We start from the raw sequence: 27,189 nt of genomic DNA, 5'->3' as shown, positions 1-27,189 counted from the left end.
TACCTCTTGTTCATTGTTTTTCCCCCTCCCCTTTAGGGCAGGGTTGCACAACTATGGTCCTCCAGCTGTTTTTAGACTACAGCTTCCATCATCCATTACAACAGTGGACAAGAGTTAGGGATGGTGAGAGTGGTAATACAACATCTGCAGGAGGGCCAAAGTTGTGCAGTCTTGTTTTAGGGCAAGATAGCAAAGTTTGAAACCTGGAAAATGAAATTGAAAAATGAAATTGAAAAAGTTTGAAACCCCTGCTAACTTGGCAAAGAGGCACCTTTTAACGTGTTGATTCTCTTTATTTAGTAGGGGGAGAGTAACTGGCCCTATCCACCCCCAGCACAGTACATAGGAACATAGGAAGCTGCTATATACTGAGTCAGACCATTGGTCTATCTAGCTCAGTATTGTCTTCACAGACTGGCAGCGGCTTCTCCAAGATTGCAGGCAGGAATCTCTCTCAGCGAAATCTCTGTAATACTAGACCTCTTTTGGGAATATGGCAAGATCTTGGGCTCAGAATTAAATGCTGACAAAAGTGTATTTGTTAAAATGGACTCCGGATGCTAGCAGCTCTTGTGCCTACCCATCTCTGAATGTAAAAGCGAAGGGGCTCCAGAGTCCAAGCTGAAGTGGGTAGATACAGTAAACATTTTGGGGATTGAATATGGGATTAAGGAAAAAGTCTGGGGGGAAAATTGGACAGATTGGGAAGAAAAAGTAATGCTTAAAATCACCATGTGGAAAAAATGGAGTCTTGGCATGTACCAGAAAGCGGTTTACATCTGGACTTACCTGATACCCCTGGTGCATAACCTGGCGGTAGTCTATCCTACCCTGCTCGATCTCCTTTGGAGAGCTGAAAGCCACATCTCCTGTCTAGTATGGCATACAGCATCCTTCCCTTTGGCCCGTGCGGTAGCATTTAAGGAGGTTGAGCGAGGAGGCCTAGCCCTACCTGCCCTGCAACCCTATTTTGTAACTGAATTCATGTCCTACAATTTTGGAAACTGGATCTTCGTGAATGTCCATAATATGTCCAACCTCCTGCAAAAAACCTGGGTCTCGCTTTTCCCTCTGCGTTGGCGAAAGTCAGCATGGGGCATAGCATGGTGGGGGAAAGGATCTTTCAACGGTAATATCACACAAGTATTAAAAAGAGAACACCCGGACTACTTGAGAGATTTGCTATTCACCCTTAAAAAATGGAAGGTTGAACCGGATCTATTTAAAGGATCCTCCTCAGTTAAGCAGCTAAGGAAAAGAATTTATGGAGAGATTCTAGAAGTGGGTTTTTAAAAACCTGATTTAGAATATAAACGCTACAAACACCGCACTTCACAGTACTTGTTGCAACCCGATCACCCTATCGCTCTTTTTAAGGAGAAAAAGGTCCCTTTCCATTTATGGGAAACGAGGTGGCGTTTATACCACCAAGTACTACCGCTTAATGCGGCTAAGCCATGGCTCCCAGAGGACCAGCAAGAGTGTTCTAAAACCACCTGTAAACAGAAAGCTAGTGAGCTAGGCAAAACATTCAGGGAAACCCATTCACATTTCTTAAAAGAGTGTGTGTTAGCCAAAAGAATGTGGCAGGGAGTAAGCAAGTTGTTAGAGTGGCCTGATTTGGAAAAAACAGACTTGGGTAGATCTAACCTCGGGTTTGAGCGATATAAACTCTTTTTGAGGACCCAGAAAGAAACCTTCAAGGAAACAGGATGGAACGGGTGCCCTCATACTAGGGAATTGGAATGTTCCCCTTCTCGTAATCAGGTTAGTAAACCTGTATGTCATTTATGCAATGCTCCTGCATAGGAATAGGGAGGGAAGACGCGACGAAGAGGTTCACGTGGACGAGACAGTAAATCTCTTCTGGAAAAGTTTGTATGGTTATGTGCAAAAAGACAAGTGTATCTCTTCTAAACAGCAATGGGACAAATTATGGAAATGGACGTTGGATGTAACCCGCTTCACCCCCCCCGCCCCCGATTACCTGACGTGCCTTGTAATCCCCCATCTCCAAGTTACAATACTGCCTGCATATACTTTATAACCCTGTTGGTTTCCAAATCCTTGTGTGTAAATCTTTGTAGATATATGATGTACAAACAACCACTTTGTATATAATTGTGCTTTGGCAACATACTGTATGCTTTGGTAGTTTGTTGGTTCAATAAAAAAAACCTGACCTAAAAACAAATGAACTTGTCCTATCTTGGAGGAGCTGGGGAGGGAACTTGAAACCTTCTGCTCTTCCCAGAGCAGCTTCATCCCCTGAGGGGAATATCCTACAGTGCTTACATTTCTAGTCTCCCATTCATATGCAACCAGGGCAGACACTGCTTAGCTAAGAGGACATCATGCTTGCTACCACAAGACCACCTCTCCTCTCCTGTGACTGTTGCTGGTGTCTATCGTGTTTCTTTTTAGATTGTGAGCCCTTTGGGGACAGGGAGCCATCTTATTATTTCTCTGTGTGCACCACCCTGAGCCATTTTTGGAAGGGCGGTATAGAAATTGAATGAATGAATTAATGAATGAAATGTATGTTGATTTCTGTTGCTTTAAGAAATCTGAGTTCTGCCTAGTACAGTGTAATGGTCTTTTTAGGAAGCAATTGTTAGCTGATTCTTGTTAATATTATCTGCTGAGTTCATTTTTCAAGTGGAAGCTTGCATGTATGGGTTTGGATTCTTGCCTTGCACTTATTTCACTGAAGGGATCCTTATGTTTATGGAGTGCAAAGTTAAAGTTGAACTCTTAGTTGTGTCGTTGTGGAATATGGGAAGGTCGTGTACTTTTCAACTTGGATAGCTAGTGGCAGACTAATCCAGATTGTTTGTATAAATTGGATCTGTGGCATACCCAAGGGCTTAACAAATCCCAGGCACCAGAGAGCCATGTCACCTAGAATTGTGGTGCTTTGATTAGGATATTCAGAGATAGTTATTTAATAAAATCCTTGTCTCGGGCATCCTGTTTATCTTGTAAAAGGGACCAAAAAAAAGAGAAGCCCATTTACCCCACTCCGTCCACAGGGTGGATGTGGCTATCATAGCTCAGTGGTAGAGCATCTGCTTTTGCATATAGAAAGTGCCAGATTAAATCCCCAGCAGCTCCAGATAGGGCTGGGGGAAACTCCTGCTTGAAAAGTTGAAAGCTGCTGCCAGTCAGTGTAGACAGTACAGAACTAGATGGACCAAGGGTTTGACTTGGTAGAAGGCAACTTCCAATGTTCCCCAGTGTCCAGCACTAAGTCCAGTAACTCTGTCAGGTGCCCATTGTCTGGCTTCTAAATTTTTGGGCTGGCTCCTGGATCCAAAGGAAGTTGGTCAAGGCCTGACATAGGCACAACTGGAGAAGAGGGTCTCCAGTGTTGCTGCAAAGTTCCTGAGATGGAGGGAGTGGGAAATGCTTTCTCACTCTAGTAAGCTATTTGCCTGTTTTAGTTAGATTTTTCTCTTGTGTGTGCATGAGAATAAGCGTGTTTTAATGTGAATGCCTATTCACATGTGAATCTCCCTGTATGCCCTGCTCCCTAGAGCAACTACTCCTACTTCAAAAGCCTTGCATCTTTCACATTCAGTGGCTCAGGACCTCCATTGTAGCACCCCCTGCCTAGGGAGGCCAGCCAACTGAAATCTCTTGGTTTTCAAGAACTTAATGACAACACTTTGATAACGCCCTTATCAAAGTGTTCCTCATCAACTTCTTGAATACAGAAAAACAGCAGCCCTTTGCAGTCCAGTATCCTTATTTTTCATAGTGGCCAGTTGGCTGCTTCTGTGAAGCGCACAACCAGGGCATAGAGGGGATAACCCTCTTCACCCACATTCAGAGGCACACTGCCTCAACCTGGAGGTTCCTTCTTGCTTTCATGGCTCGCAGGCATTGATAGACCAATCCTTCAGGAGTGTAAATGATCCTTCCAAAACGCCATTGAAGCAAGCATCAGTTGCTGCATCTTGTGGTGTAGTTGTGGAATATGGGAAGGTCGTGTACTTTTCAACTTGGATAGCTAGCTTGGTGTGTAGTTACACATTGTCTGGGAAAAGTACAGCCTGCTGTCTGGTCAGTTGTTTCCATCAGCTTTGAGTGATCCCAGGTTCTAACCTTATAAGAGATGGAGAAAAGTTTCTCTCTCCACTCTTTCCCCCAAAGTCCACAATTATATAAACTTCTGTCACATGACATCCCCTCTTGGTTCTCTCTCCTTGTTGACCCTCATTAACTAAAAGGTCCCTAATATTTTGGCCTTTCTTTCCAATGTCATATTGTTAAGATCTATTTCTGGGCATGTGAATTTTCACTGGCTTGTGCTTCATAGCAGGGCTAGTCTAAAGGTTATTTTGCCCCCTTTACAGCCTGAGAACAGCGTCGCAGGATCTCTTATGGTACCCTACAGGGTGCTGGGGATGACCAAACACCCTGTTGTTCTGAATTCATTGAATTGATTCAATTATCTTCTGTACTGTTACAAGAGGTTCTTGGGCATCCCTCTCACTGGCCTTTTGGTGCCTTCTGAGACTAGTGTTGCCCCAAATGAATGTTTTGTTTTGCTTGTGCAATCTGCACTGTAGTCAGGATTAGGTGTGATGCCTGTGTTCCATAACTATGGCATCTGTTTAGACAGGTGCTTGTACCAAAGATGATGTTCAACAACTGACATGAACAAGTCTGCAGCTTGCAAGAGTTGCCTAAGCCAGTGTGTGTCACACTTCTTGGAATTTGGCCCCTTCTCCTTCTGAACTTACTTGCCGTGGTCCCAGTGTAGGGCAGGATCCAAGGACCCACACATATACCTGAAAATTTGGTCCTTTAATGGCCTCAGTGCATGAAAACATGTGGCTAGATGCTTGATCAGAAAAATAATGTACATAATGTTGTGGACCACTAGTACATGGGTTTGGTTGAAATGAACTCATATATCTGAATACATGACAGTGCCAAGCACTATGTGAGAACAAGTAATAACAAATGCTGATAACTAAATATTTTTATAGTAGCTTTTCTGTTGCTAGGCTGTTGTTATCCTTGCTTGTCTGTCTCTGCAACCTCCTGCTAAAATTCTGAGGAATGCCCTGATTACCTTAAAAATCAGTGGAGATGCTACAGTGATGAGTAAATGCTGGCTGGAAGAGAATAACCCTTTCTTTCCAGCAAGAAAGGAAACAATACTGAGGAGCAAAAAACCAGAAATTGTTTATAGAGGATTATTGACAATCATGCCTATAGAAGAAAAGACATTGGCCTTCTCGAAAAGAAGGAAAGAACAAATAAATTTCAAGTTAGTGGACCACCTTTTGACCCCTGGTCCACCTTAAGTGGCGCAGCAGGGAAATGCTTGACTAACAAGCAGAAGGTTGCCAGTTTGAATCCCCACTGGTAAGCTTCCCAGACTATGAGAAACACCTATATTGGGCAGCAGCGGTCTAGGAAGATGCTGAAAGGCATCATCTCATACTACACAGAAGCTGGCAATGGTAAACTCCTCCTGTACTCTACCAAAGAAAACCACAGGGCTCTTTGGGCGCCAGGAGTCGAAATCGACTTGACGGCACACTTTACCTTTACCAATAGAAAAGTGCCACTTAGTGAAAATGTCAAACACTATCCATGGCTTCAGCATGCTTCAGGAGGACAATCTATACATAGTCCTTTTTGCATAGCAGCATCTTTCCCCTGTGTTTAAGGTAAAAAATATGTGTAGGTGCATTAAATCAACCTACTTTTTACACATCTGTAGCAGAAACAATCATTTTGGCCCCAAAGCCTGATGCTATGATTGAGCATTGTCTCAGATGCCCTGTTCTTTCAGGCCTACTGTTCCTCTTGAGGTGGTGAATTGGACAAGGGTCAAATAGGGATTTTGGCCCAGATGAGCACACTATGGTTTTCACGGACTTCGCAGGAAATGAGACTTCAAAAAAACTGCTTCAGAAAGTTGTAGACTCTGAACAGGACCACACTGGGCTGCTGCTACACTCTCTCTGGTACAGTGTGTTGGAGTCAGAGAAAAGGCAGCCACACAACAGTGGAGCAAGAGGAAGCCTGGAATTGTCAGGAGCATTTTGTCCTCTCTTTGTTGCTGCCATGCTGAAAGAGACTGGAGTATTGCTGGCTAGCTGTTCATCTGAACGCTGCAACTGCCCAGCCATGAATCTGTAGCTGCCTTCTACTGAGTCATTCTGTCGTTCATCTGTCCCAGTATTGTTTACTCTGAGTGGCAGCAGCTTTTGTGTGAGGATCCTTTCTGTTACCTGCTACCTGAACCTTTTTGATCCCGAGACCTTCTGCATGCAAATGCATGTGCTTGGGCCCCTGGACTGTGACCTCTCCCCGAGTGGCCAAGTTGATGATCCTTCAGTGCTTCCCTCCGATCTCACCCCTGCCCCCTGTAAGGGGGACTTACCTCCCACTTTTAGAAACAGTGGTTTGACCCTAAAGACAATGTGTCTTGCAGGTGGTACAAACACAGGGAAACTAATCAGAGTAATGTTAGGAAGTATAATGGCTTGAGGGCAACCAACAGGAGAAGGGTACAAGGACAAACTGAAAGACACTTGGCTGATAGTTTACACAAGGAAGAAACGAAACTGTGCTACACTTTATAGCAAGTATTGTGTATATGCATTCTGGTATCATCTGAATGCCGTCTATCTGTGTGAAAGCAGGAGAGAGAGAGAAAAGTCTATACTTTCGGAAGCCTTCGTTGGTTGCAGGTCCTGAGGCATGTTTACTGTGTCCTTGGGCACACCTGCTTTCCAAACATTAGAGCTGACCTGTGGCTGGCATGCAGTGAAAGTGTAAAGATTTGCTTTTCTGGTGTAATGAATGAGGCTTCACCTGGGACTTTCCTATTTGCTATAATCCCCCAACTCCAAGTTGCTGACTGCAGGCCTCTTGTACATTCCATTTTTCCTCATATTGAGCAATACACTTATTAATCATTTTTTGTGGAGCTGTGCCCTTGTACTGGTACATCCAGTTGTCCCTGGGTGTAGAGTTAAATGGCCCTGAATTGTGAACTTGGAAATCTGAATGGTGGAGTGCGAAGCCGTTGCATTCTGAACTAGGCTGTGTGTCTAAAGTGAACAGTTTCACAGCCTGTACTGAGTATACAGAGATGGGGATAGGAGGCTGGAAGCAAACAAAAACCTCAAATGGGCAAACCTCAAAAGAAACTGAAGAAAATAATAGTAATTGTTCATACTCGATTAAAAAAATTATTATTTTTCTTGATGCATTTTGAGTATGACAATTCTTCATTGGAGGCAGGAGTTCAGAAGATATACTGTAATTCAAACAATGTATCACACAGAATATACAGTATGGCCTTAGATTATATTCAAGCATTTGTTCATTTTTATATACCTCTTTGTTTTTTAAGACCCTGGGTTCCAAATGGATTTAAATGGCACAATATGGTTGAATTTTATGATTTCTGAACTTTTGGAATTGCCCCACTAAAAGTTGCTGTATTCAAGATGTGTTTGGTGTAATAATAAATGGTGTGATTTGTAAATAAATACAACTTTTTGCCTTCCCCTTCACCCCGTGGCCTGTGCTGAGGGTAACTTGCCATTGAGTTGCACAGTTCCTTATTAAAATGCAGAGGCTTGGAGGAGAAATTAGGCTTGAGCATCATTGCCTCTGAAGGCAAAGGAACTGTGTGATGCTTCTGCTATTGTACTTTCTAGTGTAGTAGTTTGGAGAAATTGTGTTTCTGGGGAGTAAGGAGCTTGGAGGATGTGCTTTACTCACACGCTCAGTCCATGGATACTGTACTACTGAACTCTGACTTTTGTACCACTCCCGACAATGTCAGGTGCCTTGTTTTTTGTTTTTTCCCCAGTTGATGCTGTGTAGATGTAAGCTTTTGTACTGCATGTGGCGTTGCCATTTGCATGCTTAATACTTTCCATGCTTTTTTTTTTAAAAAACACCCGTATTTTGAAACATTCCTTAATAAAAAGTGAAGATATTGCTTTTTGGGATGGATCTGGATTAGTAGTTTTAAAATCTTAGCTGTCTGCAGGTTAATGGTGCAGCGGGGAAATGACTTGACTAGCAAGCCAGAGGTTACCGGTTTGAATCCCCGCTGCTGTGTCTCCCAGACTTTAGAGCCACCATGGTATAGTGGTTAGAGTGCAGAACTAGGGGAGTTCAAATCCCCATTTTGAACCCGAGTTCAAATCCCCATTCAGCCATGATACTTGCTGGGTGTCTCTGGGCCAGTCACTTCTCTCTTAGCCTAACCTACTTCACAGGGTTGTTGTGAGGAGAAACTTAAGTATGTAGTACACCACTCTGGGCTCCTTACAGGAAGAGCGGGATATAAAAAATGACTTAAAATTTTTTTTTTGTTTCTCCACTGCTCATCAAAGAGATACTATCTTTATTGTTGACCTGTACACTCCAGCAAGTGATCCTGATGTAGCCTGTATGGTTTCATTTAATTCAAGAAGGGGATTAGGCAAGTAAGGGGTTGGGTACAAAGGTCCCTCTCTGTTTTGCTACCTGGAGATGTTTTGGGATTGAACTTGGGACCTTGTGCGGGCAAAATATGTGCTCTGCCACTGAGCTATGGCCCTACAGTGTTGTAGGGTGTGCACTCAGTTCATGTAGGGCACTGGCTGGGGTTGCTGCATTACCCCACTGCCCCATGTGAATTGAGAGTGTGACCTAAACTTAGCATGTTCCTGGGGCTGTATATTGTAGGGATGAGCAGTAGTGTTGGATCAACTACTGTTTTCTGCCATTTTATTCATCTTCTTGTTGAGGAACTCCAGATAAACTTCTGGGGAACCTGATGATCTCTTGTATCGCACATTGAAAATTAAGGAAGTTCCCTTAGCAGTCCGCTTTATTACTTTGTTGGTCTTTCTCTTTTTCAGATTCATTCTTCTAGGCAATAGTTAAGAAAAGCACAATGGAATTCTACGAGTCTACCTATTTCATCGTCCTTGTCCCCTCTGTCGTGATTGCCGTTATCTTCCTCTTCTTCTGGCTTTTCATGAAGGAAACGCAGTACGATGAAGCTCTTGCAAAGCAAAAGAGAGAGCAAAAGTTTCTGCCTGTTAAGACTGATAAAAAGAAGGCAGAGAAGAAAAAGAGCAAGAAGAAAGAGGCCCAGAATGGGAACCTCCATGAATCTGACTCGGAGAGCACTCCTCGAGACTTCAAACTGTCCGACGCTTTGGGCACAGAAGAAGAGCACATCCTTCCCGCCTCTTTGGGAGTGACAGAGGCTCCCAGCAGCCTCAGAGAGCGCAAGAAGAAGGAGAAGAAACACAAGGCCAGTCCAGAAGAGCACATGTTGAAAGAGTCGGATGGATCCAAGTCTGGAGGAAAGAAAGTGGAACCAGTGCCTGTAACCAAACAGCCCACCCCTCCTTCAGATGTAGCTGGATCTAAAAAGAAAGCTGGACAGAAGAAACAGAAAAATGGAATAGGTATTGTCCTCTTACAACTTGTTCAGGGGTTTCCTTTCTTGCTTCAGGCTTCAGCCTTCTGAGTTAAAATAGAGCCAAGTTTTATTATTTATTTAACAAATTTATCTGCCAGCCAAAACTCATGTCTCTGGGTGGTTTACAATAACAAATACAATTAAAATATTGAAACAATTTAAAATTTAAAACCTATTTTAGGTTTTAACTATTAAAACTGTAAATTGAATAAAAAATCAAATCTTATATCTTGACTGACCTTTAAAAAATTTTCAGAGATGGGGAGGCTCTTATTTCAACAGGGAGCACATTCCAAATCTTCGGGGCAGCAATGGAGAAGGCCTGTCCCTAAGTAGCCTGTGGCAACTGTAGATGAAGCTCTCCAGATGGAGAAGTTACAGTCTAAAATAGTACAATACCTTTATTATTTCCCTCCCCCTCCAAAAACATCTCCTCAAGTAATATTCTCAAGTTTCATTCTTGTTTTAAAATATTAAGCTAGTCCAAAGATAGGAAACTCTTGCAACATTTGCCAAAGAGCAAGGCCTTTGGAGAATCTCCAGAGGTAGTGCTTCTAGACTTACTCATTGTTGGTGCCTCCTGTAAAGTCGGAACCTCCAAAGTTGAGGTCTCTCTGCTTCTTGTCCAATAAATACACATTTCTTGTGTCCAGTTTTGGTAAGCGAAGGTTTCACTCACTCAGCAGAAGAGGGACCATTTTTCTGATTCTTCCCTCCTACCCCCAGTGCTTCCTGAAAATATGTCCATGAGGGTCTTCAAGCCCTTGGACATATTTCAAGAAGCCTCAGGGACAGCAGAGGGAAAGGAGGAGATTGGCAAAACCTGTCACTCCCCCATTGTGCAAGTGGAATGTTAAGTGAAGACAGCATTGGTCTGGATGATGCCGCCGCCTACTACCACTGCTACAAATACTTATATACAGTATACATTAATTGTTGGTATATAATGTGTTGGCCGTGATCACAGTTTAGTGTTTCACTACTTCCCCACCCCCTGCTGTGTTTACACCTCCCCCCGCGCAAAAAAATGTTTTATATATCGTGCTTCTTCCAAACATTATAATTGGTTACACTTTTTTGAAGACATGGTGCTTCCGTGTGCAAGAATCAAAACTTTGCACACTTGGGGATATTCCAGTTCTTTTCCCTATATGTAGAGCATTGGTTCGTGTTCTCTCCCCCTCCCTCTCTTTTTAAAGGTCCTAGCCCTAATAATTAGAGGTATAAAGGGGGGAAGGTGCAGGCGTATTCTGTGCTATGACTCAGAAATAAATCTACACTCTATTTCCAGTCTTCTGGCCAGTCACTGCAAAAGTACTTGGGTAATCGACAAGCACTGGGGAACTTGGCCTTCATTTTTCAGTCTGCATCAACTTCACTTGCTGCCTGCTCTCGCCCATTCTTCCTGCTCTGAAGTATTCTTAGAACCCACCACCATAAAACTATACAGGCCTGTTTCTATGCCTGGCAACTGCTTGCAGCCAGCCAGCATAATTGTAGGGTTCTATAAAAATGAGTTGTGCAGCTTTTGTACAAATGCATACAGCCAGGTATAAACCATAATATATACGAGTATAAACCATAATCGTATTTTAGTCAATTGAATCTACGATATGGCAACAGGAGTTGGTGTAGATGTCATGACGTTACTCATCTGATGGGAGAGGGCAAGTTAAGAAGCTTGTGAAGGTTCTGTAGGCTCGCTCTTCTGCCACATCCTGCTGGAGTGAATGGCAGTGATTACATGTGTTCTTTGCTTTCATGTAACACAGAAAGTGGCTGTGAGGAAATGTTTAGGAGGCCGGCACAAGGAACTAGGTACAGACAGCCTCCCCCCACCCCCCTGAGGATCTTAAGACTATAGAATTATGGCACTTGGTGAGCAAGTTTCTAAACTGTGGCTCTTTATTGCCTTTCTGAAGGCTGCAGCAGCTGTTCTTGGTTTGTAGTTTTAAAAGCTTCTGATACTGATGCATATTATGAAAATGCTGGTTCCCAAGCCACATTTGTGCCAGGTGTCCTTCTCCTTAAGATAATAAACCCCCTTGCAAGTTTTGCTTTTCTGTCTCCAGACGGCAAGCCAGGCATATTGCATTTCTATAGTCAGGATCTTCTGCCTTCCTGCCAGGTTTGTGAGAGCCACCCAGCTTCAACATTTCCTGTCTTGTCTTCCCTGTTCACCCTGCCCCACAGGCTTTCTGGATCCTCCCTATTGAATGTCCCTTTCCTTGCAATGTGCTTGTCTGTAGATAACTGGAATTCAGCCTGGTTGCAAATGTGAATTCAACAGTAGATGCTTTCTGTGACTTTGGGAGAGTCCAAAGTATGTTGGACTTAGGTCCCCATTTGTAAAATGGGAATAACTTATAACTTCCTACAGAGAGGCTGATTGTGAGGACAAACAGATGTTCTGCATCTGTATCTTGACCTTCTTTTAAGGATCTGAGCAGTGTTCCCTCTAACAGGGATTCTCAGATGTTGTTGACTAAAACTCCCATAATCCCTAAGCAAAGGCTGTTGTAGCTGGGGATGCTGGGAGTTGTAGTCAACAACATCTGTGAATCCCTGTTAGAGGGAACACTGGATCTGAGGGCTACATACATAGGGTTTCCCCATTCCCTTCAAACCGTTGATAGTCACCTGGTGTGCCCGAAGGGGAATTTGAGCCCTTGTTTCCCTAGTACAAATCTAGGGAAATTATCCTCCATGACATGTGGGCTCTTTTAGATTGCAGTATTCATTGAACGTCTGTGAAATACCAAATTTACTACTTTGACAGCTGTATAATTTGCTACTTTGGGCGGAGGGAGTAGCAGTTGCCATTAGGAGAGTCAGCCGGCCTTTAAACACTTCAGGCTCAATGTGTAGGGCATGAGTTGCTTAGAGAGAATGGATTATTACTTCTTAAAATCATGCTTTGTAAAAGCTTTTTTTTTTTAAAGTTCATTTTTATTGAAATGGAAAACTCCTATCTCTCTGAAGGTTCAGAACTGAGTAAAGGAAGTGTCTCCCATCTCCCCCCTTTTTAAGTGCAGAAGAGAGTGTAGAAAAAGTGGGGCCAGCAGCAATACAGCACAGAGCTATGATGGTGACAGAATGGGATGTAGAAGACCACCTCCAACAAAATCTGAGACCCAACAAAACCACCTCCCTCCACCCAAAGTGGCTATTTTCAGCAGATAGTCGCTTTGTGGGGCAAATAGCTTTGGTGGAGGGGTTGTGTGTGTGGTGATTTGTTTGTTTTTAAGTGGGGAAAATATTGTAGGGGGACATCGTTAACGCTCCCTCCCCCACATGCTGTCGTCCCACACAGAATTCCTTCCACCCCTGTGGTTGTGTTTTGCTTCATCAAAAGAGAAGCTGCCAGTCAGATGTAAGCATGGCTCTTAATGAATGGCATATGTTCAGGTAATGTGCGACTTGGCCTGAAGGCCTCCCAGCAGGAGACATACAGTGCTGAGGCTGCACAGCAGCAGTGGGGCGGGTGTGGGGAGAAACTCCCTGAAGATGTGTCTGCATGACTGCTTAAAAACCTTAATTTGCATCTTGCTGCCCATCTTAAATACCATAGAAGAAAAAAATAATGCTAATCTTTATTTGTCCAACAAATGTATAGAATGCTGGAAGTGTGATCTTCTGAGTTATACCAAACTAGTGTTAAGGTGCAAGTTATTCAGCGCTAAAATAAAGTGACAGGACACTTGCACATGGTTCAGCCAAAGTTAAATGCTTAAAGCCTGACTGACTTTCAACAAGGAGAGATCTGAGCATCACGGTTTGCAGTCAGTGGGTCTTAAAAGTGATTAACTTGAGCAGAATCTGCCGCCAGTGGCTGGCATCCTGACACAGCACGCATGTAAAGAGGGACTCGGGAGGCATGACTGGGGCCTGTGCACAATTCCCCCAGTCTCTCAACGTGTACACTGTTCTGCAAGTGGGCTAAAGGTCCCCACTCTGCCTGTGCGCCGGAAACTCTTTGGAAAGATGACTTAAGGGTGCTGTGTGTGTTAATTACTCTCTTCTGGCTTCAATGAGAATAAAGCTTTTTAGTGCTTCAATACTTAAAATGTTATGTAGCAGCTACCTATAAAACTTCACCTGCTGAGCACCAATTTTATACAGCAGAAGGCTAGCCCATTTTTCTTTGGCACCCCCGTTCTGATAGAACGGAGGTTTGCCTCTTTCTGCTTTGAAAAATGAGAAATCTTCTGCTGAATCAGGCTAGATGTTGGTTTCAGCAGAACTCATCCCAAGATCCAGGTGTTTCAGAGTAAAACAGAAATAGTTGTATGACTAATAGTTGCACATTCATGGTTGCACTCTCGTATTGACTCTTCTGCCGATCTATATTTAAACTCTTTCTGCCAGGCAATATGGATAATGACAGTTGTGCTGAGTACACATCAAATATTAAGCAAAGTCCTGTTGTCATGGCATGTGGGGTATACCAAGGGAGAACTAGTATCTTGCAAGGCCTTCTCCTATCTGCATAGCCTAAGCGGTGTTGTGTGGTCACACTGGAATGCGACAGTATTGGGCACCAGCATCGCTCTGTAATTTTAGGTAAACTTAGATTGATGTGCTGACATCTTGTTTTGCAGATGACCAGGATGCCAAGAGTGATTCATTTCTATCCTCAAGCAAAAAGCACGACCCTCTCCTGTTGCATCATGAGATAAAACAAGAAAGCGGAGCAGGAAAGAAGAAAGTTTCATCAAAGAAGCAAAAGACAGATAATGGTAATACACAGTTGAGAATGTGTGTAAAGACTCCTTTTATCATAGGTAGTGACAGGTGAGGTTCACTGAGCTCAGTTTCAGAATTGGGCTCTGCAGATAAAGCCACAGAACTCAGAAAATTGCTCTTTTCCTTTTCTTGAGGCAGATTCTATTGAAACAGATTCTGAAGCCCCATAATGCTCTTGATTGGGAGTGTGTCCTTCTGTTCTTCCACACTTACCTGGCACTGGAACAGTAGGAGCTGCAAGGTCCCTCTGTGAGTGCCTGCAGTCTTCTGGCTATCCTGACGGAGGAGGAGAGCAAGACCTTGCCGACTAAGTTAAGGGAAGGTGATGGTAGGGCAGGTCGGGAAGGCTGGGTGATGGATGGTGAGGGTGGAATTTCCAGTACGAGGCTGTGCGAGCCTGGGCCAATGTGTAGGGGTCTGCATTTGCCTCCTATTGGGCAGGCATTTAGAATTAGTCCCTGTTACTTAAATATAAGTACATGCATGAGCTCAGCTGGGAGCAAACTGAATCTTAATTCAAAAGCACAGGGAGTATTTTCAGTTTCCCAAGATGTTCCATTATGGTCCTCCGTGTAGCCTGAGAAGCTACACTTAAAGAAAATCACTGATGGAGACTTCTGAGTCAAAACGCGGCTGGCAAACATCAAAATTCTTTCGGCATATCTTACAAGCCTTTTAAAAGAAAGGATTGACAGTTAACTGGAGAGTGCGGCCATTTGTTGAATCTATGAAGAGACTTACCTAAGCCAGCTGTTATGTATTGTGAATTCTACTATTAAATACTGTATTTTGGACAATTAATATTTTTGTTGATTAAGATGTGTAGATTATAATATTAATATAACGGAATAAATATGTTTGTACCCTTGATCTTCCTCAATATGTATAGTCTTTTTCTAGATCAAGTACACACCTGAGCTTTTAAGATGCAGCAGGATTCTTCTTCATCTGCTTTATAGCCTATCTTTAATGCTCCGGATAAATATTAATCTATTATTTGCCATTTTCACTCATGGGAATGTACCTTCTGAGAAAAGAATCCACATCAAAACCTTGTTGTTATGTCCACCGATATTTAATCTTATTTGTGAAATCTCTGTGGTGTTTTCCTGTAAATTGCTCAAGGCAGCAAAGTTTGACTTGTGGGTCAAGCAATGGTATGCTGAGAATCCAGGCAGCAACTTTACAGATCAGTGACTAACTTAATAGCAGATGTGGTACAGGCCACTCTGATGATGATGATGTGCTCTTTGCCATGAGAGTGGCATGGTTGGTGCTTGAGTGGTAAGGTTAAAAGGTCTCCAAATGTAACATCTCTGTGAGGTCAGTCATTCTGACCAAAACAGTGATACACCAGCAGGTAACATCCAGGTTGGACTACTGCACTGTGCTCTATTTAGGCCTGCCTTGATATGTAGTTTGAAAACTTCAGTTAGTTCAAAATGCGGCAGACAGATTGGTCTCTGGGGTATCCCGGAGGGACCACATTATGCCTGTTCTTAAACAGCTGCACTCACTGCTAATATGTTTCTGGGCAAAATACAAAGTGCTGGTTGTTACTTTTAAAGCCCTGAATGGCTTAGGTCCAGGTTACCTGAGAGAGCATCTTTCCCTACAAGATCCCCACTGCTCGTTAGGATCATCAAGGGGTTCATCTTCAGGCGCCACTGATTCATCTGGTAGTAACCTGGGATTGGGCCTCCTCAGTTGTCACCCTTGGGTTGTGGAATTCATTCCCCATGGATAAAAAAGGATTATCTTCCTTAGAGGCCTTCAGGAGAGCCTTTAAAAGCCCATATCTTTAGCCTGGCTTTTAATAATATCTAGTTTTAATTTTAATCTGGTCTAAGTTTTTATTTTGTTATGTGTTCTTGATTCTAATGTAAACCACCCTGAGCCACTTTAGAATGGGCAGTATATAAATTGAATGAATGAAATCCATAATAAAGATTCTGTGTGTATTGAGGCTGGGGAAAGGGCGACAAGGTGGCTATATGTCATGGCTAGATCATGTCATGGTTTGGTAATGGGCAACCCCTTCTGGGCTTGTGCACTGCCAGCTCCCCCTCTCCTGCATGAATTCCCTCCTCCCATTCCTGCTTTGCTTAAGCACAGTGTTCTGCGACATCCGCATTGGGCAAACTATGGAAATTGCTAACCAGCAATTGTCTCCAAACCATGGAGTGGAAATCTGTTCTATAGTGGGATTGAAGCATGATATTGTTCATGGTTTATGGTAACCGTATTTAGCTCCACTTTTACATTGCGACAGTCTATTTGAGTAAACCAGAAAGAGGAGGAGGGGGCACACAATTGTTGATGATTTCAGAAACTGGGCCAAAGAGAATGGAGGATCTTCTCTAGATTTCAAGAAGGAGATTATTCTCATTCTATATATCTATTCCTCTAAGGCGTACCCACCACTAATCCCACGTATGGTAGCTCTCTCAAGAGTTTGCAAGCAGCTGCCGGAGAGCAGACCATGGCTGGGATGGGCAGTGGGGGTGGGGGGAGAAACTGCTGCCCAGGAGAGCGGCCGAGAAGGCGGTGGAGAGGGTGGTGCAGCCTCCCTCTCCGGCCCACTGCACTGCCGCCGAATGTGCAGAACGGCCGGGCAAGTAGCAGAGAGGGAGGCACAGCCTCATTCTCCGGCCCGCCCACCGGCCAAATGTAAGGATGGCTCGCAATGGGGCTGAATGTGGACAAACGGGCGAGAGAAAGAGGTGGCAGGGAAAGCCGCAGTGGGAAGTGGTGGGGAGAGAAAGCGGTGGTGGCGGGAGGGGGGAGAAAGCGGCGGGCAGGCAGGCTGCCCATAATGGGCCGAGAGGTAGGGGAGAGGAGGGGGAAGGGCTGTGAATGAGGGAGGGGGCTGAGAATGAGGGGCAAACTAGAGGCGCAGGTGGTCTGTGCCCGGGCCAGCTAGTAATAGTTACTTCTATTGCAACTTATAAAGGTTAAATGACCTGTACGAGGCCACTCTGAGTCGTTGGCTGAGGGGCAGTTAGAAGCTCGTATAAGGTTATTTTAGAGGAGGCACTCTCTTGGGATAAAGGAATGCTGTGATTTAAGAACACCTTCCCAACCATAAACATAATACATCCTACTTTTGAAGAAATATAACTGTAGAGCTTTTCCACTTCCCAGCCCAGCCTAACTGGAACATATTCCATGTGAAGAAAGAATTTTTCTCTCTCTGTCAGTTTTTTAGCTGAAAACCAAGCTGTCTCAACATAGTCCTGTCAAAATGTTGGACATGTCCTGGACCATGATTAGGAAAGACAGGAGTAGCGTTGGAGAGAGAGCGGCTGCTTTTCGTGTCTCAGCTTGCCATTTCGAGTTATGCAACTGAGAAGGAAGGCCAGTGCAAAGATGTTCCCAGAATGGTAGTTCCTGGATTGGGGCCAGCCAGTTTTATGCAGTCGGAAGCACGGATCTGCACTGGGCCACTGCAGGTTGTTTCTGTGCAGGGACCTTTACTGGTGAAGGGATTACTCAGGCATGCAGCCCCACCCCCAGCCTGAAGGGAAAATAGAGGAAGCTCATGTTGCCACATAAGTGGTGATTGTCATGTGGATTCTTGGACTTCCTTATGGGGACGAGTGAAAGTTAGGTGAATATTTGGGGAGCTGCCATCATGCATTGGTAGAGCGCACATTTTGCACGCAGCAGGTCCCAAGTTCAATTCTGGCATCTCCAAATAGGGCTAGGAAGGAGACCTGGAGAAGGCACTACCCATCAGCGTAGGCAATACTGACCTGGATGGACCAAGGGTATGATTTGGTATAAGGCAGCGTCATAGATTCTTATTCAAGGTGGTTGTAGCACCACCTGCTGGAACTGCCGCTTAGATGAGGCTTCTGCAGTATTGACGGCCATACATTTTTGGGAGGTTTGCCACAAGGTCAAGCAGCTTGCTGATTCTGGGCAAGTAGCAGCTGTAGTCGACCACCCGTATCAGGACCATGGTTGAAGCAGAGGATTAACCCCTGCCCCGCATCCGTTGTAGTCCTGATTCACAGGGGTGCTTCATCTGGCTGCAAATTGTTGAATAAAGAACAAGCATGCTAATCCTAATTCATACATTTAGTATGACCCCCAGTAGCCAGTGATAGACCGCTCTTCCATGAATCTGCACAGTCCTATTCTAAACTTTAGTGGCAACTCTAATAGTCTTTAGTGACTATTAGAGTTGCCAGTTTGAAGCTATTCCTAAAGGTTCCCCCTACCCCATACCCCAGTATTTTTCACAATATCCAGCCATTAAAATCTCCTATATTGCTTTCAATAGTCATCTGAAGATTTATGCCAGTTCCTGGAAACTTCAGGCCAGTCCTAAATAGTTGGCAGCTTTAGTGGCCATCACCACACCTTGTGGAGCAAATTCCCTAAATTATGCTTATTGTGATGGGCTTCTGACCCATCCTGTCCTGAATCTCCGGCCAATCAGTTTAGACAGGAATACACTTAGCCTGTCACCAAATGTGTTTAGAGTGAGTTGGAAGAACATTCAGCTTGTAACAGTAATACTTGACGATGTTCATCTTGTTCCCTAAAATTCTAGTTATGACGCTGGTGGATGAGCCTTTGATTCATGCCACAACTTACATTCCTTTGATGGATAATGCCGACCAGAACCCAGCAGTAGAAAAGAGAGAAGCAGCTGACTTGTCCAAACAAGATGGGGTTGAAGGACTGCAGAAAAGCAACGCAAAGAAGCTGAAGAATGAAACGGACAAAGGTAACTGGCGTCAAGGAGGTGGCCTGACCAAGTGGACTGGTAGGTCGTGCTGGGGAGCAGGAAAATGCAGTCAGTGCAATGAGATTGTGAGAACCTGTGGTTTCCCATCTGAAAAAAAAAGTTGGCCCTTCATGTGCAGAGAAGCATGAAGACTGGAAGTGTGTTTAGGGCATCTTGATGGAGCTGCTAGTACTTGGGGTCGTACGTGTTGCAACTTGATTGGTGCCCCCCAGGCCTGGCTTCCGTGCCACGCACTATGCACCAAGTGTGCCTCTGTAAAGTGTTGCTGAACATCACCTTTGCATTCTGTTAGTTCAAACTCTGTGGCTACAAGAGACAAAGCAATTGCTGCTGAAAATTTTTTGAGAATATTTCTGGATTCACAAATACAGCGTGTGTTGGTTGGTGGGCGGGAAGGAAGAGACTGAGAGCAGCACTGATATTCTGATTATCCACAGGACACCCCTATTTTACAACAGTGGGGAAGAGCAGATGATACAGAAGTAAAACATGCATGTACATTTATATGCAGTGTAACACCAGTGTGTCCTGTGGCAACAGCAATGTGTAGTGTTACTACAAAGCATGTAGCTTAAATCTAGATCTGGGCAGTGCGCTCATTGCTAATGTATGGAGGAAACAATAATGTATGGAGGAAATCTTTGCCTCTGCTCCTTCCCCTGCCTAAAATGTTCCTTTAATCTAGCTATCCAGTTCCATTAGGGTGAATGGAAACCCTCCTTGCTTGTTGATGCTCATCCTATCTTGTTGATTCCATAATCTGTAACCTTATTCACATGTAGCTAATTCTTTTCCTGTGTTGTCTGGGATTTGTGCACCAGAATTAGAAACACTCCCCTCGCTTGAGCAGTAAGCTCTTTCGGGGTATCAGCAAAAGGTTTTCTTGTACTTCTTTTAACCTCCGGGGACGCTACTTTGAGCTAAGCTTTTTGCCTCCCTGGCCAGAGTCTGTTGGTGCCTCCTTATGATGTTTGCATTGACCAAGCCTGTTTGCTTAAGGTTTGATATGGATGCCTTGGATTAGGGCTGCTGCTTGTGGCTGGCCTATTCCCAAATTGAATGACTTCAGCCTTGTCTAGGGGCATTGTTTTATCCAGACAATAATCTGAGGGCTGGAACAAACCCTTGCAGCTGACAAGGTTTTGTACTCAACCGGCATTGCCCAGCTCTAAGGGCTTCACGGGCATGGAATGTGTGCTCTGATGGAGTAAAACCATCATTTTCAAATCGGGGAGTTGAGGAACAAATGTCTCCTCTAGAAATTGACTACTGGCTATCCTTTTTTGTTTGTTGAGATGGCAGTGCCATAATGTCTGAATGCTGTACTTATGGAGGCTCTCATGGGTCTTTTGCCTTTAAAGGGGAAACTATGAGCAAAGTATTTTAATGCACTTAAAATCTGGCAGGGCTGTTGGGGACTGAGGACAGGCAAAGTGTCAGATTCAACCTGTGGACTGCCAGTTGTTCATCCCTGGTCCAATGCACATTCAGCAGGTAACCTGCTATTGCTGTGCAAATGTAGAATCCAGAGCAGTGTCATTGGCAGACCGGTGTCTCCAGTCTTCATATTTGTTACTTGGAACTGCTGGTTAATATTCGCACTTAACTTTCCCTTATCTGCTTTTGCATAAGCCTTTTCTATCATGATAATGTAAAATAAAATACACACACACTTTGCTACTGCCTTATTCTAGAAAATGCAGAGGTGAAATTTAAGGACTTTCTCTTGGCCATGAAGAACATGATCTTCACAGAAGAGGAGGCCTTGTCTGTGGTGGAGCTCTTGAAGGAGAAATCAAATGTGATTCAGGATGTTCTGCAGAAGGTAAGCACTGCTTTGTGACCTGGCCAGAAAGGAGTCTTGTCTAGCAAATCTGATGTTTAGGCTGAGCCTTTGGGGTAAGGGCTGATTCTGAAATCTATTAGAAAAGAGGTGAACATTGTCATGTCTGCACCCTGTGCTGTTTTTCTGATACTGGTATGGGAAATAATGGTTTCTAGCTTGAGGTCCCCTTCTTCTGGAGCTGGAACACATGCAGTTAGAGGGCAGGCCTTAAGAAAGTGCTGTGGGATCGTTTGATTAGAACAGCTCAGGGTAACACACCTTGTGCAGTCGCTTCTGAGGAGATGTTTTGGTACTCAGAATGTGTTGGGCTACTGCATAATGTATTGTCAATAAAACACTATTCTCTGATGCCTGGAGCCGAGGACATCTCTCATTGGGTTATCGTGTCCACGTGCTCCCAGTCAGGACTAATCAAAATTAGTTACTAGGCTTAAAAGCCCCGGACGGATAACCCCGCCCAGTTCTTTTAGTCCTGCAGTCGCTCCTAGGCAGAGATCATTCGTATTGCTCTTGCAAATCTTGTTTGTCTCTTTCTTCCTTCTTTGTGGTATTTCTCATTGTACTTGGACTTTTACTCTATTTCTTACTTAGTTTTTACTTAGTTTTAAAACAAACAAATAACTTTAAAACAAATAACTTTAAAACAAAAAACCCCCACTTTCTTTCCCGCTCTTTTTGCTATCCTCCTCAACTGTCATTTCTCTGTTTCCCTGCACAATGGAGTGTCGCCAGGCTATTAGACGCATTTTAGTGCCCAGGGGAGGACAAATGGAGGGCTTCCCGTTCACCTCTCGAGCGCTGGGCTCGCCCCCCGTATCGCCGCCATTAATGGCTGCACAGGAAGAGGAGGATTTGCTGAGGGATGCCATATCGGGTCCCTCAAGTGCTATGGGCATGGGTGCTGGATTGGGCCCATCCCTGCTCATCCGCACAACGCGAACTGCGGTGAGAGCAAGGGGAGATGCAAGCCTGGATGGTGTTGGCCAGAACTCGGTCTCGTTCCCGCCCATTCCAGAGCTCAGAGAGCCGAGCCGTACCGCTTCTGCCGCCGCGCCCTCTAGTGGCTCTGCAGCAGCTCCTGCAAATGGCGGCTCGACAGTTTTGGCGGGAATCCTGGGAGCCGCTGCTGTTCCAAGCCGCGTTTCTTCCACGGACCGTCAGGGAGCTGGCTCAACAGAAGAAAGACCGGTGAGATCCCTCCTTGTCGCGGCTAGCCAGGGACCTCCAGTAAATGACCCCCCAGTAAAAATGTCCCTCAGCCTATTCAGAATGTACCTCCTCAGGCCATTAGTCTCCATTTGGATATGCTGACTACATGGCAGGACTGGATTAAAGAGACCTTTTCTGTGTCTCTTAGGGAGATGGTTAAAAAAGGGAAGAAGTCTAAGAAAAGGTCCAGGGAACGTGTTTATACGTCCTCTTCTGAGGAGTCCACTTCTCAGGCCCCCAGAAAAGCAACACGCAAGAGAAGGCACACTAACGCTGAGAGGCGCGACCTGATTCCACCTCATGACATGGTGGTTTTAGGCGGGGGGGGGGGGTTTCGCTCTTTGGAGGGGTCTGGCGGGGAGTCACCGGATATTACACCCAGTAACCCCCTACCTCCAGCTCCCCCAAGTGAGCCCGTTCGCCCTGGCAGGCTGATATCCCCGACTCCTTCAAGAGCAGATGCGGTACCGTTAGATATTCCAGATCCGGGGGTACCTGTTGTTATACCAAATCCTGTTGCTCCAATTCCTAATCCTGTGGTTCCATCACTGATCTCTATTCCTAACCCACGGCCGGAATTACCTTTAGACCCATTTGACAAAGAAGAGGGAGAATGGTCGGATGACCAGGACAATCCTGCATCCACAATATCTCAAAGATTATTTTTTCAAGTGGATTTGAATCCCCTCATGTCTAGGGCCATGAATACATTAGACCTTCAAACACTTGTGGCCACTGAGGCGGTTCCACCTACTAAGGGCTCGCTGGTGTTTCCTAAACTGAAGAGTAAGGAGTTGCTGTTACCTCTCCCAGAACTCCTGGCTGATACGGTTAAGGAGGAGTGGCTACTCCCCTCCTCTAGTCGTAGATCATTGGCAGTGGCCAATAAGTACTACTCATTCCAACAAGAGGCTATGGACATGTTTAAAGTACCCTTAACAGATGCCCCGGTGGTTGCCCTTCTAAATGGGATTTTACTACTGAAGGATGGGGAATCAGCCCTGAAAGATCAAAATGATAAAAAACTGGAAGCTTCTTTCAAAAGGGCTAATGAGGCCTCTTCTCTGGCCATTAGGGCCTCGGCGGTGGCCTCAGTGTTGTTGCGGGCATCTATAGTTTGGTTAGATGACCTTATTCAGGACCCCCCCTACAGATGTGTTTAATTTAAGGCACCAACTCATAAAGATTCAAAAGGCGCAAGCCTTTGTCTCTGATGCGACCCTAGATGCTATAAGATTTTCATCCAGGGCTTCCACAGCCACAGTCGTGGGACGCCGTAACTTGTGGCTAAAACATTGGCCTGTGGATGCAAATTCTAGGGCCAATTTGGCCTCTGTTCCCTTTGATGGGGTTAAACTCTTTGGGGAGGAGGCCCTTAAAGAGGTGTTAGTAGAGTCTAAGGACAAACGTAAGACCATGCCTCTTCCATCCACCACACATAAACAGGAACGTCCTCCTCCAAGAAGGACTTTTCAGTTCCAGTACCAGCCCTTTCGATCCTTCCGACCCTCCTTTCGAGGGAGAGACAGGGATTCGAGATTCCAGCGACCCCAATGGGGCAGACAGCGAGGCGCTAGGCCCTTCAACCAGGGCAGACAGGCCTTTGCCAATCAACCCAAGTCTCAAAAACAGCAATGACTCCCCAGCAGGGTCTCTGGGGGGGGCGCCTGTCAGCCTTCTTTCAAAAATGGCAGGAAACAACTACGGACTTGTGGGTTCTGTCGACAGTGCAGTGGGGCTACAAGATAGAACTCACATCCTTACCACCCAGTAGATTTCTAGCAACCCCAAGGTCACGTTGGCCTATCAGGCATATTGGCCTTCTGGGCGCTATTCACCACTTAAAAGATATAGGGGCTATAGAATAGGTGCCTATCAGGGACAGGGAATCTATTCCATAATCTTCACGGTTCCCAAAAAGGACAAATCCCTCAGAGCTGTTCTGGATCTGAAGTTTTTGAATCAGTGGGTTCCCAAATGCAGATTTCGCATGGAATCCCTTCGCACCATAACAGAGGCGTTACAACATCTGGACCTCTTAGCTTCCATAGATCTAAAGGAAGCTTATTTACACATTCCCATAGATCCGGAAAGTCGTCATCTCCTGCGCTTCAAATACAGCGGAGTACATTATCAATACAAAGCACTGCCGTTTGGTCTCTCCTCAACCCCAAGAATTTTCACCAAGGTGCTGGCACCTGTGATTGCACATCTAAGACTACAGGGAGTTCGTGTTTTTTGTTATCTCAACGACCTGCTTTTAAGGTTTCCCTTGGAACTGCCTGCCACAAGAGACCTTCATCTAACTCTTCACACATTAGAACAACACGGATTCCTAGTAAATGTAGAAAAAAGTCACCTGCAACCTTCCACCAGGATGCAATATCTGGGCGTCCTAATAGACACACGAAGGGACTGTCTCTTCCTACCAGAAGACCGGATCAAGAGCCTCAGGGAAGAGATATGGGAGGTGCTGAATGCTTGTCAAGCCAAGCTCCTGTCGTTGGCACGTCTCCTCGGCCTAATGGTGGCCACGTTGGGCGCAGTACCGTGGGCCAGATTTCATCTGCGACCGCTACAATGGTTCCTTCTAACATTCAGGGAACCCATTTCGAAGAAAGTCAGCATAACCATCCTCGTTCCCCAGGACATACTAATGTCCCTGCCGTGGTGGCTCCTGGATTCCAACACTCAAAGAGGCAAGGAGTTCCTCGACCCGGCCCGGATTCTGATCACGACCGATGCCAGCAAGACTGGCTGGGGGGGGCACATTGTCACCACAGAACAGCCCAAGGCTGGTGGTCACAAGCCGAGAGTGTACACAGCATCAATTGGTTGGAGCTGAGGGCCATCCGTCTTGCCTTGTTGGCATTCCAGGACCTGATCACCAGTTCGCACATGTTGATAAGAACAGACAACACGACGGCGAAGGCCCACATAGACAGGGGGGGACCAGGTTTCGATCTCTTCAAGTGGAAGCATCACTGATACTGGATTGGGCGGAGGTTCACCTGGCCCCACTCATAGCCCACCATGTACAAGGGGATCTCAACTCGATAGCGGACTGGCTGAGTCTAGAGCAGCTCCTTCCTGGGGAGTGGGCACTCAACAGGAGAGTCTTTCGGATTATCACGCGACGCTTCGGCACCCTAAGAGTCGACCTGTTTGCCTCAGCACTGAACGCACAGCTCACCAGGTTCTTCACCTGCTTCCCCTCCCCACAAGCAGAAGGGGCAGATGCCCTAGCAGCGAGATGGCCTTGGGAACTGCTGTATGCCTTCCCACCAACTCCGCTCTTGGCCCGCTTTCTTCGCAGAGTGCGCTTGCACAAGGCTCAGGTCATCCTAGTAGCTCCTTACTGGCCCAGGAAACCATGGTTTGCGGAGTTACATCACTTGGCCATACAGGAACTGTGGTTCCTCCCGGTGTCAACAGACCTTCTACTTCAAGGTCCCATAGAACATCACGATCCAGGCTGGTTTCAGCTAGCCGCCTGGAGACTGAGTGGGGAATTTTAAGTAAGTTTGGCTATTCGAGAAGTGTTCTAACCACCATGTTATCTTCCACAAGGGAGTCCACCAAGCGTATATATCAGTATACATGGAGAGCATTTCTTTGATGGTCAGCAAGGCATTCCATACCTCAGGGGACAGCGTCCATTAAAGATCTCCTGGCATTTTTACAAGATGGCTGAGACAAAGGACTCAAGGCTAATACCTTAAAAAGACAAGCTGCTTCCCTAACAGGTGTGATAGCAGGTCTATCCAAATCCAAGGTTGTTAACCACCCTCATTTAAAAAGATTCCTGAGGGGGGCCACCCTGCTGTCACCTATGGTGGTTTACCTTTTTCCATCTTGGAGTCTCCACACTGTCTTAAGGCACTTCAGAATCATCCGTTCGAGCCGATCGGAACCATTCCCTTAAGGCTTTTATCATACAAGACGGCATTCTTAAATGCTGTTACATCTGCAAGAAGAATCTCTGAATTGCATCCTCTGTCGGCTCATAAAAATTTATGCATTTTCTTTGCTGACTCCATGCGTCTCATTCCTAGCCCGTCCATCAGGCCGAAGGTGTCCTCAGCATTCCACCACTCACAAGATGTCATACTTCCATCGTTCTGTCCTAAGCCAACTCATTCAACAGAACGAAAATGGCATAAACTAGACGTACGCAGATGTTTGAAGAGATACCTGAGACGCACGGAGAGCTTCAGGCAGACGGTGAGTCTATTTGTTAGTTTTTTACCAGCTTCCATGGGAAGTCAAGTGTCTTCGCAGATTATTGCTAGATGGATACAGGCTTGTATTTCACTAGCCTATGAGTCTCTACACCTTCCAGCACCAGAACACATTCTGGCTCACTCTACTAGGGCAGTGTCCACATCTGCGGCCTTCTCAACCAACGCGCCAGTGCATGAAATATGCAGGGCCGTGACTTGGAAGGCTCCGTCAACATTTACAAAGCATTATAAAATTGATCTATATGCGTCTTCTCAAGCTGCATTTGGACGCAGAGTGCTTCAACAGGTTCTTCCCCCGGAGTAGGCACGGACACTCCCAGAGAGTTTTGGCCAGGGCTTTGGTATGTCCCAATGAGAGATGTCCTCGGCTCCAGGCATCAGAGAACGTAGCATTGGTTTCACTTACCGTGAAGGCTCCTTCTTGATGCTGGAGACGAGGACATCTCGGCCCTCCCAGGCGGTGTCCTGGCCTACTCCACGGGAAACTTGAGCATATTACAAGAGCACAGCTAATAGTTCCAGAGGTTTCTGGGGTTCCTCTATCTTCTTTGTTGTGTGTGTGTGTGTGTGTGTGTGTGTGTGTGTGAACGCTGGTTGTATACTACTTACTTCCGTGCTATTTGCACATCTGGCCTAAAAGAACTGGGCGGGGTTATCTGTCCGGGGCTCTTAAACCTAGTAACTAATTTTGATTAGTCCTGCCTGGGAGCACGTGGACACGATAACCCAATGAGAGATGTCCTCGGCTCCAGCATCAAGAAGGAGCCTTCACGGAAAGTGAAACCATGCTCCGTTTCACAGCACCCTTCACTTCCCCACCCCGCTTCTGAACCTGGGTTTTTGTGTGTTGTCATCTTGGTCTATCCAGTCATAACCTCTCCTCAGAGTAGAGTCTGTTTTGGTTAGTTTGTTGGTTTGTTCA

The 27,189-nt window shown here is 45.4% G+C and overlaps 2 protein-coding genes across 16 annotated transcripts in view; both read left to right on the top strand.

Moving 5' to 3' along the window:
• The window catches only part of KTN1 (kinectin 1), a 149,404-nt gene that overhangs the window by 48,158 nt on the left and 74,057 nt on the right, over window positions 1-27,189 (top strand). For 8 of the 15 annotated variants that reach the window (XM_053256036.1, XM_053255997.1, XM_053256088.1 and 5 more), the window contains exons 2-5: window positions 8,892-9,449; window positions 14,065-14,202; window positions 18,771-18,947; window positions 20,663-20,793. In XM_053256036.1, the coding sequence (XP_053112011.1) occupies window positions 8,927-9,449; window positions 14,065-14,202; window positions 18,771-18,947; window positions 20,663-20,793 (969 nt within the window). In that variant the 5' untranslated portion in view covers window positions 8,892-8,926. Of the gene's footprint in view, window positions 1-8,891; window positions 9,450-14,064; window positions 14,203-18,770; window positions 18,987-20,662; window positions 20,794-27,189 lie in introns of all 15 variants that reach the window. The other 7 variants (XM_053255988.1, XM_053256008.1, XM_053256039.1 and 4 more) reach the window with 1 other exon arrangement.
• On the top strand, window positions 21,552-26,626 carry LOC128327346 (uncharacterized). Its single transcript, XM_053256101.1, has 2 exons — window positions 21,552-22,002; window positions 24,108-26,626. The coding sequence occupies exons 1-2, from the start codon at window positions 21,776-21,778 to the stop codon at window positions 25,009-25,011; spliced, it is 1,131 nt and encodes a 376-aa protein (XP_053112076.1). The 5' UTR covers window positions 21,552-21,775; the 3' UTR covers window positions 25,012-26,626.

This window comes from Hemicordylus capensis, chromosome 1 (genome assembly GCF_027244095.1).
Source record: "Hemicordylus capensis ecotype Gifberg chromosome 1, rHemCap1.1.pri, whole genome shotgun sequence".
NCBI lineage: Eukaryota > Metazoa > Chordata > Lepidosauria > Squamata > Cordylidae > Hemicordylus > Hemicordylus capensis.
Note: the sequence above shows the minus strand (reverse complement) of the source record. Positions and strands in the feature narration are given on the sequence as shown.